The 17,065-nt window shown below is 31.0% G+C and overlaps 2 protein-coding genes across 2 annotated transcripts; one reads left to right on the top strand and one right to left on the bottom strand.

The window, feature by feature from the left end:
• On the bottom strand, window positions 727–4,027 carry LOC109348388 (probable E3 ubiquitin-protein ligase LOG2). The gene is made up of 3 exons (XM_019588802.1): window positions 3,465–4,027; window positions 1,281–1,782; window positions 727–1,131 (listed from the first exon to the last, which is right to left on the bottom strand). The coding sequence occupies exons 1-3, from the start codon at window positions 3,902–3,904 to the stop codon at window positions 1,021–1,023; spliced, it is 1,053 nt and encodes a 350-aa protein (XP_019444347.1). The 5' UTR covers window positions 3,905–4,027; the 3' UTR covers window positions 727–1,020.
• LOC109348387 (putative serine/threonine-protein kinase) lies at window positions 5,082–8,347 on the top strand. The gene is made up of 6 exons (XM_019588801.1): window positions 5,082–5,276; window positions 5,385–5,509; window positions 5,640–5,856; window positions 6,760–6,997; window positions 7,097–7,244; window positions 7,661–8,347. The coding sequence occupies exons 1-6, from the start codon at window positions 5,123–5,125 to the stop codon at window positions 7,991–7,993; spliced, it is 1,215 nt and encodes a 404-aa protein (XP_019444346.1). The 5' UTR covers window positions 5,082–5,122; the 3' UTR covers window positions 7,994–8,347.

Here is a 17,065-nt window from a genome sequence, read left to right as displayed (position 1 = left end):
TACATATTTTTCTCTTATATAATTAGAATTGAACCGAACAAGGTTGAACTATAATATTGTCCATTGAACCAATAAGCTTATGACTTAATATCAATGTGTTTAAATTGGGACTGAACCATGAATCTGTTCAATCATGGCTCAATATCAAACTTTGTCGGTTGAATCAATCAGAGTATTACTGAACTTTCTCAGCCATCAAAATTTATATTCCTCTATCTTTAAACATCAAGAGACACATATACACAATTTTCTTCAACACACCTCCACCTCTTTCTGGAGTGCAGAAGATCAATGACACGTTTATCCCTCAACAAACAACATATACTATGTGTCAATTCAGTTGTCAACTACATCAACGTTAAAAGGAAAGACTAGAAAGATGGTGAATTATAGAAGAAACTCAGTTACATAATTATAGAAGAAACTCAGTTATATATAATTGACATTTTAAGTTTCAAGGGATAACATAAGCAAAACCTTACATTCATCCTCTCTGATTTTGAGACGGTCATATAAGTTTTTTTATTTTTAAGTAAGCTTTAGATTTTTAGCTTACAAAGGGATTTTATAAATCTACATATTTTGAAATCAATGGCACTACCTAACATACCTACTTCATTTGTACTGTGAAACTTGTTCATATTACAGCCATGACAAAATAATGATCACAAAATCAATCCTTCAAAAGTTAGAAAACACACAAGTTCAAAAAGATAAAAAATAATATCATCCCAAGTAAACTATATTCAAAAGCTTGTGCAATTTGTAAGCTACAACCAAGCTCGGTGGAGGCACTGTCTTATACAAGTCAAGTGCAATGCCAGCATGTTGTTCATTCATGTTAAACCCCCCATGTCATAAATATATATTCTTTTTTTCTTTTTTGTCTTTCTGATTATTGGAAAACCCAGAAAAATAAGGGGGAAACCATGAAGAGTAGAAGGGAACTGAAATAAGTGTTAATTATAGTATAACAGTTACACTTTACAGGAAGCTTGTGACATTAACAATGTATCTTCTTCACTCCTCAGATCCTACCTTTATCTCCAAAAGCCTCTCAATTGGTTGTCTGCAAATGGGGCATCGATTTGTCTGTAACCTCAAAACCTTTGCACATCCGCTGCACATGCACTGCGAAAAACAAAAGAAATCCAACCGAAGTGTATCAATGACTAAGTATTTTTCAACAATTAAATTGATAGTTACTAAGATTTGTCATCAGCATCATTCTATCAACTAATCAAAGAAAAATCCGTTCAAGAAAAGGAAAATGACAATACCATATGTCGGCAAGGATGGACAATGGTGTCGCGAGGTTCTGACAAGCAGATGACACACTCTTTTCCTTGTTCATTCTCATCCATGTCACTCTCCATTGAATTCCCGATACCATATATCTCCTGCAGCTCATACCTCATTCCATTTACTGACAAAATCTGCTTAATAACTTTCACCCGAAATTCTCCTTTATCCTTCACAAACAATGCTTGGGTTATCTGAGAGTTTGTGTTACTGTTACCAGGAGTTGGAGTTTCATTTGATTCATCATGATTACTGGATGATGCATCTGCCTTCACTGCTAGAGGATAGACATCCAAGTCAGCCACTTTCAATAATTCTGACTCCTCAAACATTGAGAAATCAATACCAGTTCCAGCTGGCTGTCTAAACTTCTGGCCAAGTCCTTTCTCGAAATGCACAGTCACTGGTGCTATATGGTTTTCCTTCATTGGTGTGAGGTTACAGCCTTCACCTTCTTTTGCAAAGAAATATATGGTGATGCTGTTAAAGATAAAAAGAAACAAAACCTTTAGAACAAGTAAATCAAGAACAATATTATAAAATGTCACATTCATAATCACTATCATGATTTGAAGACAAAACCCAACACAAGGGGAAATTAGTACTGAAAAAGCATTAAACTATCAAACATTTAACTGAACTGATACACATTAAGCTGCTTGCTGCTTACATAGTGCTCCCTAATAAAGAAATGCTATAAGTGCTTACAATTACTAAGAGTAATTTAGTGTCATTTTAAAAAATCAAAACACTGGCAAAAAGAACAAGTAAAACATGCATCCAACCATCTATTTGGAATTTTTATAGGGAAAGAGTAGGTATTGCTTCTACATATACCTTTTAGTAAAGAAGCCACTTTTTTCTACTGCCTTAGTCATGATCTTTTAGAAGTTATAAAATGTAAGCAGCACCCTGATTTTTTTTCCAGTATTCTATTTCCCAATACACCACATTAGAAATTTAGAAGTTCAATTGGATGAGTAAGCGATATAATTAATGGCAGAAAAAGAAAAAAAATTCAAAACTAAAGATTGTGCTAGTAACTGTAATGCTGCCCCCAACAGCACAAAAACTTCACATTGAACTGCTGTGCAGCTACCGGTATGACTGTCTCCTTTGATATGAACTTTCTTCCATTTTTATACAAAGGTAAAACTAAAATTGCACCATTAAATAAATCCAATGCTGGTGATTTGACAACAATAATGGCTTAAAGTAATAAAAGGATACCAAATGGTTTGTAAGCTAGTAACACAACATGCAAAAGCGAATAAGTGATTTCTTGAAAAGGTTATGAAAATAGTGTTCTAATCAATATTGATTATCAAATGAAGATATGTTATCACTCTGGCAATCTATAGCAGCAATACAATTTTGTGTCATATTAACTTCCGATTTGGTTGAACGAAATTGAACAATAGGTACAAAATGATTGACTTATCCAGTGAATCAAATTAAGTAATTAAATCCTGTCAATAAATAACCAGTCATATTACAAAGAGCACATATCCTCAAATTTTTGGTTTCCCAGTGCATTCCAATGCCATTTAGGTGTAAAGAGTAATCCTTTAAGGCAAGGAGCAATCTAGTTCGGCCCTAAGCCCTCCCGACAATAGGTCCCTCGACCTAATCCTTTATTCTTCCCTACCAGAGCAATTCGCTTACCACTTCACATTCCCAATTTAAACCCTGCAACCAAACTTCCCCTATACTTCCCAATTCACATACAATAACAATCAAAGCCTCTTCCCACTAGTCGAGTGAAATCTCCCAACGGAACATTTAGGTGTATATCCCTTATAATGGTTTCACACTTTCACCTATAAAAATTCGTAATCTTCATTCTTCCCCTTGAGCCTCGCTCTAATTACGTGACTATCCCCCAGGCCTAATCAACTCTTTTAATCAAAGCTTTTCTTAGTCTTTTTCTCACATTTTTCGTGTAGCATAAATCATCCGATATCTGAACACTCGAGTGGAACTAAGTAGCTAGCTTTAAACACAGCTTGCTACCAAATACTCGAATTCAAGACCTTTGTGTTATTTGTTTTGTATCGTATTGACTTAACAATTCACATGATGCATTAAATAACAACAAAATGATACACATTTATATTCAGTTATCTACAATACAATGATTATGATAATTCAATGAAACTAACCTTCCAGAAACGGTAGCATCAAACGTAAAATTGACAAGGAATCTTCCACAATTTTCATCATCAGGCTCAATCTGAAGCGTCTCCTTCTTAATATTAACATCGTTCCTTATCGTAACCGCTCTCTGATGCTCCACATAAGGCGCAGGCGGAGCCATAACCGGGTAAGGATAGTGCAGAGGATTGTGATGTGGCATCGGCGGCGGCGGCGGAGGATAGTAACCGCCGGGGTAATGGTACTGCGGCTGAGGGTAATGAATCGGAGCGTTGGGATTAGGGTGCGGGTATTGTGATTGCGATGGGCCTGGGTAGAGGAATTGATGGGCGGTGATTTCGGGGTGCGGTGTTAGAGGTGGCGGTGGGAGAGGGTGGCTGCTACGTCTGGTGGCGTTAGAGATTCGGCGACGGTGAGAGCCGCCGTTGGTGGTGGTGATGTTACCCATGATCGGATGAAAGGGTTTTGCAATAATGAGTTATTCTTTGTTTGGTTGGGCAATGGAATTTGAAAGGAAAGGAAATGAAAGGAAAGAAAATGAAAAGGAAAGGAATTGGGGAAGAAAAGTTAGAAGGGAGAGAATGCGTTGAGAGAATTAGATAAAATAATAGTAATTAATGAAAGAGAAAACAGAGAGAAATGGCATCATGCGATGATTGCGTAAAGCTTCATCATTCATCAGAATGATGCCAAGTTATGCCAAAACTTAAATGCCTTTTCATTATGTTTAATATTTAAAACTCAAAACAACCTTCTAAAACTTTTTATATCAATACTATATATTAAATATAATATTGTATTCTCAAATAATTTTTTTTATTTTTTTGGTTTCTCATATGTATCATTGGAGACAATCATGTGTGAGCTAAAAATATAAGCTAAATCTGTTAGCAGATATTTTTTATCTACAATATTCAAACCTGAGATATTACTTAAGAGAAATCAAACATGTACCACTTGAACCAACATTTATTAGTTTTTTAATTACTTTAGTGGGAAAATATAATATTATTCTATTCATTAACATTTTAGCAATATATCAAACACAATATTACTTCACTTATTTGATGACATTAGGATATTTATTAATAACACTTTTTGGAATGAACGGTTTCAAAATCTAATTGTTGGAATTTTCTCATAACACTCATATTGATAAAATTGCTTCTATAATCTTTACCGTAAAAAATTGAAAAAATGGGTGTAACTTTTGGTATCAAGAATCGAACTCTTAATATAATACTCTTACATATTAAAAATGGTGTTCGATCTTAATTATGTCATGAGAAACTTAATTTCTTTTACATTTATTAACGTGATGATAGGCACTTCTTACTTGAAGACCGACATTTTTTTATGTTACTAAGTATTTGATTTCTTATATTTCACTAGAATAATTTCTTTTTTTGTATTTGATATACTTTATATTATAATTTTTTATATTGTGTTTATTTTATATTAAATTGTTCAACATAAAATGAGAATAATTATTAATATGTTAATAATAGTTATGGTGTATTTTACCATTATATATATATATAGCAGATATAATTTGCTGAAAACATGAATTAAGAAATTTGGTTTGGAATTCAATATTCTAAATTTGTAATCTAATTCATTTATGATGGCTGAGTCAAATTGTCAAAGGCTGAGGAAGGTGCGTGACATGTATATTCTTCTTCCTTTCTCTCTTCATTGTGTTCCTGTTTCTTCACTCGCCTTCCATCTCCAAAATCTTCATAAGATCCTAGGAAGTTTATGCTTCTCTAGTCACATGAAGATTCCTTGTTCTTTTTGTTTCAAAAAACAAACCAACCAAGGTATATATATATATATAAACATTAATCAAACATGTTATTATAGTAATGTTTTTTCTTCCTCTTAATATGTTAACTTAATCAAATTCTGTTCTTTGATTCACATAACAGAAGACCCAGAGGAAGATAATGATGGAACCTTTCGTGTTTTCACTCATAGAGAATTAAAATCTGCTACTCGTGACTTTCATCCCTCACAAAAAGTTGGAGAAGGAGGATTTGGTTCTGTCTACAAGGTTCTATATGTTATTCTCATCATGTTCTTATGTTTACTATCACATTCAAAAATCTAAATTTTCTATTATATTTTGTCAAATACTTAGTCCCTATAATTAAGGGAAGACTGATATATTGAGGGTTTTGAAGGGGAAGTTAAGGGATGGTACTTTGGTGGCAGTGAAAGTGCTTTCAATTGAGGTTGAATCCATGAGAGGAGAGAAAGAGTTTGTGGCAGAATTGGCTACACTAGCAAATATCAAGCACCAAAATCTGGTTATTCTAAGAGGGTGTTGTGTGGAAGGAGCTCAAAGATATTTAATCTATGATTACATGGAGAACAATAGTCTCCATCATTCTTTCCTAGGTGAATCTTTATATTTTGCCCAAAGCTAATATGCAAATTTCATCTTAGTTAGTTTTGAAGCAAATTATTTATTAATTGTTGCATTCAAAAAAAATTTGGTAACGGGTTACCGTTTGAGATTTTTTTAGAAGTCGTCATGTCATTGTAAGACTTCTATGCATTAATATTTTTACACATAGAAGTTGTGGTTAATACCTTTTGTGCATTAATATTTTTACACGACTCATGTACTCAGAAGTCGTGTAGTCTTTTAATGACTTCATAGTGGAGTTTTTTCATGTGCAGAAGTCGTGAAGTAGTTACACGACTTTAGAATAAAGAAAACTTTCACCTAGAAATCTCCAAAGTATATCATGATTTCTAAGAAGGTATTAAACTCTCCATATAGAAGTCTCCATGTCATTTCACGACATGTAAGTAGAAAAAAATCTCCACCTAGGACTCTCCAAAGAGTATCACGACTTCTGAATAGATATTAAATTCTCCACATAGAAGTCTCCATGTCATTTCACGACTTCTATGTGGAAAAACCTTCACCTAGAAGTCTTCAAAGAGTATCACGATTTCTATGCATGAATTTTTTTTCCACTACACACAAGTCGTTGAACCCTTTAACAACTTCTATGCATGTTGCAATTGTCTACACAGAAGTCTTGCAACCATTAAACGACTTCTATATACAAAACTCATATTCGGTTATCAGTTAAAAATTAATGGCTAAGATTTCTAGGAAAATAATCCAACTGATCATAATCAGTTCGCGTGAATGCGAACTATCTCCTAGTTCGCAGGTTAGCTCAACCTTCACCTTATATTTTTATCTTTCTAAGCCTTATGAGATTATGAAGAAAAATTACATGAGATTATGTATTGAGTTGGTTATGTATTTGCATTGATGTATAGGTTCAGAGCTTAACAGGATGAGATTTAGTTGGGAAACAAGGAGGAACATATCCATAGGTGTGGCTAGTGTGCTTGCTTTTCTCCATGAGGAACTGAAGCCTCATATTGTGCATAGAGATATCAAAGCCAGAAATATCCTTCTTGATAGAAATTTCACACCAAAAGTTTCTGACTTTGGTTTAGCAAGGTTACTAAGAGATGAAAAATCCTACATCAGCACTCAAGTTGCAGGGACATTGTAAGTTAGAACATTAAGAAAAACTACCTAGTACCTAGACTAAATAATCTGGTTCCTTTTTTGTTATGTGACTAATGGAATCTGGTGCAAATTCTACAGAGGTTATCTTGCTCCCGAGTATGCTAGTTCCGGACAGGTGACACGAAAATCAGATGTTTATAGCTTTGGAGTACTACTCTTAGAAATTGTCAGTGGCAGAGTTGTGGTTGATGCTTTTCAAGATGTGGAAAGTTTCTTAGTAGAGAAGGTAAGATAATTGAAGCATCAAACACATTTTGGCATCTATGTATCTAGTAAAACTATCTCTGTTGAATTGGATAAGAAAACTGAGACAGTATCTTATGCTGTATAAGATGAAAGAGTTACAATGCAATTATGCACACATTTCCCCCCTCTTTTTAGGGAATCAAAGTAGTCATGATGAAGGTTAATTACGATGTTCGATCTATATGCGTTTTGAAGGAAAACGAGTGAAGGATAGTAAAGAGGGAATTTGAGTGGTTCATTTTTCGTCGATGTTAAATTTATCTCGGTCATACTTTATTATTGACGCTATAACATATTCCAATTGTGATAGTCATACTTTAAGGATAGTAACATGTTTTATTATTTCACTAGTCCATTTATTCCAAATGAATTGTGATTGTGTGAACATGTTTATAGGCTTGGGCAGCATATGAAGCTCATGATCTTATAAGAATGGTGGATCCATTGCTGAATACGAACTTTCCGGTCGACGAAGCCAAGCAATTCTTAATGGTAGGCCTACGTTGCGTGCAAGAAACCGCAAAACTCCGGCCACAAATGTCGGAGGTGGTAGAAATGTTATTGAGTAAAGACATGGAAATGGAAAGTGTTAGTATTTCAAAACCTGGGTTTGTTAATGATCTAAGGAACATTAGAATGAAGCAAGAAATGGATTCATTAGAGGAATGTAACTCTAGTGGAGCAACATTCACAAGCTCTATGTGGAGTACAACAAATCTTGCTCGTTAATTAGATTTATAATCCTAACATTGGTCATGGATCAATTTGGGTTGATCAAGGTTTTGTTGGAGTGTTCATAATCATTTCTAAGTTTATTTTTTGTAATTTTCTTATTATTTTATCCTAGGAGAGATATTTTGTATGCATGTGAGAGTTAGGGTGTATATCTTATGTCTCATATTTGTGTCATTCCATGTGTCATAAGTTATGATTGGTTAACAAAATATTTAATAATTAAATTTTAACTTGAATACATTTTTTTCAACCAATCACAAACTCATGATACATAGAGGAATATTTTGTCAAATTGGGTGTGCCTTCTGGAAGTCCAATTGGCTGTGTAACATGTCAAATGAATTATCTTGTGACCAATTTGTAAAGTCAATGTCAATATGTCTTTTGTTGTTGAAGATGTGATTTTAAGATTTTTTGGTGGCAGTTTTTATTTAATTTAAGTCTCTTGTATAAAATTATAGGATGAATGATGATTTCCAATTTATTCAAAGATATATTTTCTAATTGAAAATGACATTATACTTTTTGGAAAATCAAAGATATATTTTCGGTTGAGGTTATTTTAAGTTTCAAAAATTTGTTTGAGAAAGAATTAAAAATTCATTCATTTTTATAATAAATTACCAATAGATTATAAATACTACTATTTACGTAACACACTGAAAACTGTCAACCCTCTTTATTATTACCCACTTTATTGACTATTACTAAATAATAATATTTTATTATTATTCCTCACAAATTTGACATAAAATAATAGAGATGATTGATGATATCTAATTTATTCAAATAATTATTGGTTCATCCACTATCTTTATAATTTTATCTCAATTTGGTGAAGAATAATAATACAATATTAGTAATTAGTAAGAATAAATAAAGTAGGTGATGTAAAAATAGATTTGGTAGTTTCTTTTGGGTATTATATAAATAGTACTCTTTGGAATTTAAATTGTGATTTGTAAAACAAATAATAAGCTGATTTTTTTTCTTAATCTATTGTTCGGAATTTAGAACTGAATGAATTTTAAAATTGTCAAATATACTTAACAAAATTGAAAAAAAATATTTTCGAGTTTCTAAATATGCTCTTGATGATTTTCAATGAGAAAAATTGATATCAACTTTATTTTTGTTTAAGTTTTTATTATGTTTGTTCTCATAAATTAAATATATTACTATGTTTTTTCTCATAAATTAAATTTCAAAAGAAAAGGGAAAATAAATCAATAATAATTTAAAATTTTTGGAGTCATCTTTCATCTCCATAATCCTATATTGAATTGACGGGGAATAATAATTCCATAATATTAATTAGTAACAATCAATAAAGTAAGTAATAATAGAGTAGTGGTGATTTTTTATTTTGGATGGTCTATAAATAATAGTATTTCAATTTCGAATTTGATTTGTTATAAAAAAATGAGTGATTTTTTAATTCTCTTTCAAACTATTGTTTGGATGTTATAGTCAACTTCAAACGACGAAAATTTAAAAATTTAAGAGCATCACCAATATTTCGGAAAGTATAATACTCTAAATATCATTTAAGAGCATCACCAATATTTCGGGTACTTTTCTTATAACTCTTACAATATTAGTTAAGTACACAATAGTGATACATAATTGGAGGTTCCAAATGGATATATCTAGATCATTTTAAGAGAATATGAGATTATAGTTTATAGTTGTAAAGGTAGTCCAACTTAGAGATTATAAATGAAACTTATAGTTGTGTAACTAGTTAATTGAATTAAAGTTATTTGCTAATTTAACTGAACAACTAGCTAAAATTTATTAAATGACTTAATAAGATATAATTACACTAATGTAACTTATTATTTGGAAAGGTAACTATCTAAAAGCTATAATCTTCACAAACAACTATATAAACCTATTCAGTGACTCATGAAGATATATATAATCTCCTCACTACATGTGTTAACAAACAAGCTCTTAGTTTCAAAAGCTATTGCCTAATTTGTAGTGATATACAATTATTTGAGTAAATTATATGGAAATTTTTGGAGTTTTAGTGAAATTGTATAAACCATTTATCACTTTTTACACCTATACATATCCTAATTTTCATATTTTCATTACACTAACCACTTCATGAGAACTAAGTGTACTCTTTTAAACAAATCAATGTATCTTTATTATTTTTTGTTACAAAATGCATCAACAATTCTAATGAGATATTGTATAAAACGAACCAAAAATAATAAAAATGTACATTGACTTATATATTATTTGGACTTCTCTCCACAATATACAATATTTTGTTTATCTTAATTACATTTATTTCTCATGCAGAGATGAGTATAATGAAAATATAAAAATTAGGGGTTTGTACATATGTAATTTCACTAAAATTTAAAGAGTGTCAATATAATTTACTCTAATTACTTTCAGAAGTGAGATGTAAATAATAAATATAAAAAAAAGAAATAAGACCTCAATGGAAAAAGCAAGTTACATTTGAATTTGTGTGTACACAGATTTTTTGGTGGCAGAAGCATCTCATAACAAGACAAGATACAACAAAATTGAAGTAACTATTGAAACAAATGTTCGAAATGAAGTAACCAAAGCAGTAACTAGTAATAACTAATAACCACATATTTCCTATATCCACGTGCAAGAACATTGACACAGTACAACATAGTTGTCACTTTCCCTGTTTGCAAAAACAGTATACAATGTGCTGAATCCTTGTATTAGTTCAATGACTATACAAGTTAATTGTGAACTGCACATGCAATAGTTTGTTAGTTTCCATAATAGTACATAACGTGCTCAATCCTTCTATTTACACTGTGTGTTCAAATCAAATATAAAGTATGAGAGTTCCATGAATATTGTTATTTGAGTTCTATGAATTATTTAGTCACTTGCATGTTTATATGTGAAATGTAACAAAAACACAGATCACAAAAAATGGTTTGTAATATTTCAGTCATGAAATATTGTTGGACCACAGTGGGAAGCACAAGTGAGACATCATATCTTAAACTAAAAGTTAAGGTATTAGTGTCATGGGTATAAGACTTCACACTTTAATAAACTCAACAATCACCATTCATGTGTAGCAACTACACACTTTCTGGTTCACTCCCTCTTAAGTCTACTAATTGTCTCAATCGAACTATTGGCTCTGATATCACTTGTTGGATCAAACTATGACTGGAGAGTTTTGTTGTTACCGAGACATGGAAATAGTGAATAGCCACAAATGAAACATCATATCTTGAACTAAAACATTAAAAGTATTAATTTTATAGACATTTTCTACTTATAAACTACTTCGTTTTTCCCTCGTATTCAATGTGAGACTTAACACTTGAATAAACTCAACATTGATTTGAAAACTTTACCATGCACTCAAGTGAACTAGTGTCAAGTAGTAAAGCTTCCAGAATAGTTGCAAAGTTAATAGGAAATAGTGATTTTAGTAGCTATAAGAAAATTTTCTACAAAACATTTCAAAGTGTACTTCAGAAACATCTGGTAAAGAAACATATATGACTTGAATGAACAAACTTTATTAAGGCCATTTCAACCTCTAAAGTATAAGCGGATATATTAATTGAGATATGTACGTAGTTGCACCAATAATATAATCTACATTGCATTACTCATGCAAAACTTAACAAGCATATAAATTCTAGTGCGCCAAGATAATAAATGGCATTAGTCAAATTTTGAAGAGTATACTTGTGTGACTATAAAGGGTAACAAAAGCTGGAAAAGACATAATGTTAAATAATCTAATTTTTAAGAGTGTACTTGTGTGACTACAAAGGGTCACAAAAGCTGATAGTGTTAAATAAATGAGTAATAATATTCTCAAACTCTTTTCTTCATGTATTTTTTACATCTATTTTACCCATTGATCAAGAGTTTTTGCTTTGAAAATGACAATGAGTAAATGATAAATAATAATGAGGTAAGTATGATGACAAATGATATTGGAAAAAGGATGCAAGATGATCATTTTCAATAAAATAAATAAATTTTGTAGTTGTCTAAACCTTGGTACATAGATACATTAATACCTATTCAATTCTCATTAATCAACTTTGGTTTATTAATTAGCACTCTTAATTGTCAATGGTGCTATTATTTTTCAACCAATATGGTAAAACAAAAATGATGTATAACTAAAAACCAAACACCTAATTAGAGTTGAATATATTTTTTTTTTGGTACTACCAAGGGTATCCCCACCTTATGGTAATGAACTAATCTTTTTCAAAGTTTATGGTTGCTCCTCTCAACAAGTGTTGTTCCTAGAAATCGAACTCTTGACCTTTTGATCATTCTAGAGATCTAACGAAGCCTTATACCACTAGACCAACATCTTGTTAGTAATTAGAGTTGAATATAAACATATGTAAATGAAGTAAAGACTTTAACTAATCAATATAACAACAAAAATGACAACACAACAATGAAAAAGATTGGTGGATACGTCAACATTAGGGTCACAATGATCTTTACTAGAGTGGGGACAACATATGTCAATTAATATGCTTTTGTTATAATTCATAATGCATTTGAACACCTAATGTTGTCAAGTAATTAGGGTTTAAGCCTAGCACAACTACAAAGGTAATAAAACTCTTCTTAATAAGGTTTTAAGACATTTTAAATATTGAAAGTAGATAAATTTAATTAAATTAAAGCTTATATGTCTGCCACCTAGCTAAGTCAATGACATTTTGGACCACAAAGGCTGAATAGACATGAGCATATATAATTAACTGTTTAATCATTAACCTAACACTACCAAATGAGATTAGGAAACATTTCAAACCCTTCCTCTCTACCCTTTCCAAAATAATGATGAAAAAAAAACATAAAATAGACAAAGGATATTATTGAAAATTTGAAACTGAATTTAAGAGAAAATTATCAACTATATTAGTATGCAGAAGATAGAAATCACTTTACTATTATGTAAACTATACACAATACACTGCATATAGCCCCACATACCTGTGGATATTCTTAGCTCGGACAAGATTGTCTCCGGTGCGAGAATACCTATAGGAAGCAAAAAAAAACTATACACTGCATGCATGGCTCCTGGTACGCCATTCATTAAGGCCATCAACCATGCTGATGAACTCTACAAATGGCATACAGGGAGCCAGGCACACATAATAATATATATATATATATGCTAATACACAAAAACCAAATGCATACTTAGCCTTATTTCTTCATCAAACATGAAAGATGGTAAGATATATAAACCTGACCAAAAAATTGTTGTGTTTATAGTTGATGAAGCTGAGTCCTGAATTGATCTGCAAGTAGCAACTATGAGCAATTCATAAAGCATGTAGGAATACAAAGCTCACAAATTTGACTTGGGAAACAACTAATTAATAAACTTTTAAGGTAGCTACTTAGCATGAAGCAAAGGTAGGTTTATAAATCACTTTACCTGAATCAACCTTGTTTTTCCCCCTGAAGGTTAGAATCACTTTGAAGAGTGTAGGGTTCAATAAATGAGAGGGTGTAAGGAGGTGAAGATATAGATAGACAATGAGAGCTTTGTCTCGATTCACTAGAGGCTATGATGGCTCTAGGTATGTCTCAGTGTTCAACTACTTTTTCTATTGCATAAAGGGCATGCAATTTTTCTCTTCAGAATATACATTTGTCTTCAAGTGCTTGGATCCACTTAGATTCCTATTCCCTTCTCAGACTCCCACAATTTAACTTATTTAAATAACATCAATAGATGAATATTTAACCTTCTTGTCCTTTTCTCTTGACACTGTTGTTTCCTTTTTCTTTTCTCATTTGGTATAGTATCTTAAATCATGTAAGGATTCTTGAGAAGTAAGTCTCATGTAGCTTATTTCATTGTGTTATTAATGAGTTAAATAATATTGACTACTTTTATCATAGTCAATTGGTTTTGAGATAGAACTTTAATATGGTATCAGAGCCAAAGCCCAACTTCTTTCGGTTGTCATGGGCCAAAAAATGTCTTTTAGTTATGGGTCAAAGGTAACTTTTCGCCTGCTCCGACAGACTTATGTAGAGGGGGCATGTTGGGAAGTAATTCTCACATCGCCTACCTCATTATCTCGAGAATTACTTAAATACATATTGACTACTCCACTTATAACTAATTGATTTTGAGATAAAACCTTATCTTATGAAATAAAGTATAAAGTATTAATAAAGGGCTTGAGGGAACACTTATGTACTTGTTTGTCCTCTTGTTTTTTCTTCTTTATTCCTCCTTTTTTTTCATTGAACCAACTTTTGCAGGCATTTCAAATCAACTGTATGTGATCAGTATCAAAATGGTTTAAGTAAGAAACAGCTAAAATATCTCTTCTTTTGTTAACCCAGAGAACTAAATTACCACTATATACATTTTCTTAAATTAGTTTTTTAATTTGGCCTATGAGGTTGAAATGACACATTAACTTTAAATGATAGAAATGTTATATTAAACTTCATTTAAATTCAACAAAGTTTTACTTTCATCATTAACAGTAATAATATTTGTGTGGGTCGTGCATGCTACAGTAAGCCATTTAACCTAATATGCCCACCTCATTTTTTTAACGACAATTGTTAATATTTGTTACGAGACCTGAACCCTTAATCTTTATCGCTTTACCTTAATCATAAGACTTGAACTTATAATCTCATTTCTTAAATTCTTCTAACTTAACTATCAGACCATTTTATGACTTCATATATCCAACTCATGTATGTGCTCTTTAGGCAAGCTTCTTCACTATCAAGACGTACAAACTCACCAAGAGCTTAATAATATGTTAGATTCACGAAACAAAAAATCAAGGAAAGAAAAAGTTAAGAAAAAAAGAGAGTGGAAAACGTGATCATTTTTTAATCAATATAAGAGAAAATAAAAAAGAAACTAGAGAGAATAGATTATAGTTATTGTTAATAATGATACTGGTATGTATTATATTTAGTTTTTATTGGAGTTTTATGAAATTAATGATATTTATAAGGGTGATTATGCAAAATATGAATTTTTAAATGTATAAGGAATTAGCCACAAGAAAATCTATTGCTAATCTTCTTCACTTGAGTTTTCCTCCCAATATTAGAAACAAAACAAGAAGGTGTGAGTCCGACCATTTTTGTTCGTTATAATATAATATAAGAATGGTTTAAACAATATATCGTTTGAAAAATTAATGCATTTTGTAATGAAACAAAAATAATGAAAATGTATTGACTCGTATACTATTTGGATTTGTCTCCACAATATATCATATTTTGTTTAATTTAATTACATTTACATTCTTTTTTATTTAAGATATCATACTTATTTCTCATGTGGAGAGACATAGTTGGTGTAGTGCATGTATAAAAAACCACAGATTTTTTTGTAGGTGTGAAAAATAAAAGTGTAGTTTATATAATTTTACTAAAATTTATGGGATATTGACTGTAATTTAATCAAAGAAAATAAAAGAAAGAAGCATTTTACTTTAAAGACTAAAAACTTACTTAAACAAATGAAATTAAATAATCCAGAGACAAGTTTTATTAAGTATATGCATATGTAGGTTTCTTGTGAAGTTTCCTAGCAAATCTCAAAACTTTATTCTTCTTACCAAACTACATAAGTTTACTGTCATACATTTGCATATACCAGTGCTTTCAGAAAACTGATGAACTCTAAAATAAAATAAAAAATGAAGACATAGAAACATGTTTCAAACACAAGAAAAAACAACCAAAAGAGAAAGACAAAAATTAAAGGCATAGAAGAACTAAACAGCTGAAGGAAATGCTTACATGATAACTAAAAATAATGATATATACATAAGTTGCTTCTGATTATGCATAAACAATAGTCACGGGTAAGGCACACGCAAAATCATAGGGACTGAAAGAGAGGGTTCATTTCAAAGAATACACTAATGGAATCTCATGTAGGACCAGAACAGAACCATTCATGAAACAAACACAGTCAAGTTGAAAATAAAGCTGCAAAATGCAGATTTTCTATACTAAGAATATTATAGAGAACAGTTATGGCAGACAAATATATTAAAAAAAGGTTATGCCATAAAATAGAAGTTATATTATTAGTATTGCATGGCTAGAGGGAATTCAATATTGTTATTTAATTTATTTTCTTTTTTTCAAGGACTGAAATATTTGGAATTGCCTTGTTAACCTTCTCATTGCAAATTCTATACTCTGATGTTCTTGTTGGTTTCTGCTTGGTCTTGTACACAAGCATTCTGGTTCCTAACAAAATGTATTCTTTTACATCAAAACTTACACCACTGTGATAACACTAATAAATACAGTTTCAATGTTTTTTATAGGTACTTTAGGAAAATGCATAAAATGACCACATGCATGAGTCTTTAGGATCCATTTGTGAGTTTGAATTTGGAAGAGAGAGAATGAAAAATGGAGGCTTGAGATCGAGTCATAAAATATACTTGTTAGTTGGTTCTGAAAATTTTCATTTCTCTTTGTTTCCATTCAAAATACAACACGTAAACAAACCCTAATATAATACGAGAAAAATAGATATATACAATCTTATAATCTTATATAGTGAAAAAAATTATTTTGTACGAAGAAACCATGAACAAACATATTCAAGTTAGAAGACAAAAATCTTATCACCCTCTACAAAAATGTCTGTATAGAAAATATGAACAAACATTTATGACGTAGATGTTGTGTTAAAATTTTAGTGTACAACTAACAAAACTATTGTAATTGGAATATTAGAAGATAATTTATTTTGTGTTAGGAGGACAACTTATATTCATAAAGTTATATGTAAAAATAGCTTATTTATGAAAAAGAGCTTATTGAATGTCTTCAGTTAAATTGTTAAACTCGCCCTAACTTCATTAGTTAGTGAACGTGTCCCAAGATTCAAGGAAAACCATGACTTAAAATTCGAAAAAAAAAAATTCAGGAGTTGAATTTTAGAGGAGAATATTAATAATTTATTATCTTTATTTTTGGTTAAACTCTGTGATATATTTTATATTACAACTTTACTGATTAACTTATAAAACTTGT

Source organism: Lupinus angustifolius, chromosome LG05 (genome assembly GCF_001865875.1).
Source record: "Lupinus angustifolius cultivar Tanjil chromosome LG05, LupAngTanjil_v1.0, whole genome shotgun sequence".
Taxonomy (NCBI): Eukaryota; Viridiplantae; Streptophyta; class Magnoliopsida; order Fabales; family Fabaceae; genus Lupinus; species Lupinus angustifolius.
Note: the sequence above shows the minus strand (reverse complement) of the source record. Positions and strands in the feature narration are given on the sequence as shown.

What these genes read in the sequence shown, in the direction of transcription:
- LOC109348388 (XM_019588802.1), bottom strand. Translation starts at nt 3,904, where the DNA reads ATGGGTAACATCACCACCACCAACGGCGGCTCTCACCGTCGCCGAATC. An exon ending in GATGCTACCGTTTCTGGAAG is followed by an intron (nt 1,783 to 3,464) that starts GTTAGTTTCATT and finishes TATCTTTAACAG; the next exon opens with CATCACCATATATTTCTTTG. An exon ending in TCCATCCTTGCCGACATATG is followed by an intron (nt 1,132 to 1,280) that starts GTATTGTCATTT and finishes TGTTTTTCGCAG; the next exon opens with TGCATGTGCAGCGGATGTGC.
- LOC109348387 (XM_019588801.1), top strand. Translation starts at nt 5,123, where the DNA reads ATGTATATTCTTCTTCCTTTCTCTCTTCATTGTGTTCCTGTTTCTTCA. An exon ending in CAAAAAACAAACCAACCAAG is followed by an intron (nt 5,277 to 5,384) that starts GTATATATATAT and finishes TTCACATAACAG; the next exon opens with AAGACCCAGAGGAAGATAAT. An exon ending in GATTTGGTTCTGTCTACAAG is followed by an intron (nt 5,510 to 5,639) that starts GTTCTATATGTT and finishes AGGGTTTTGAAG; the next exon opens with GGGAAGTTAAGGGATGGTAC.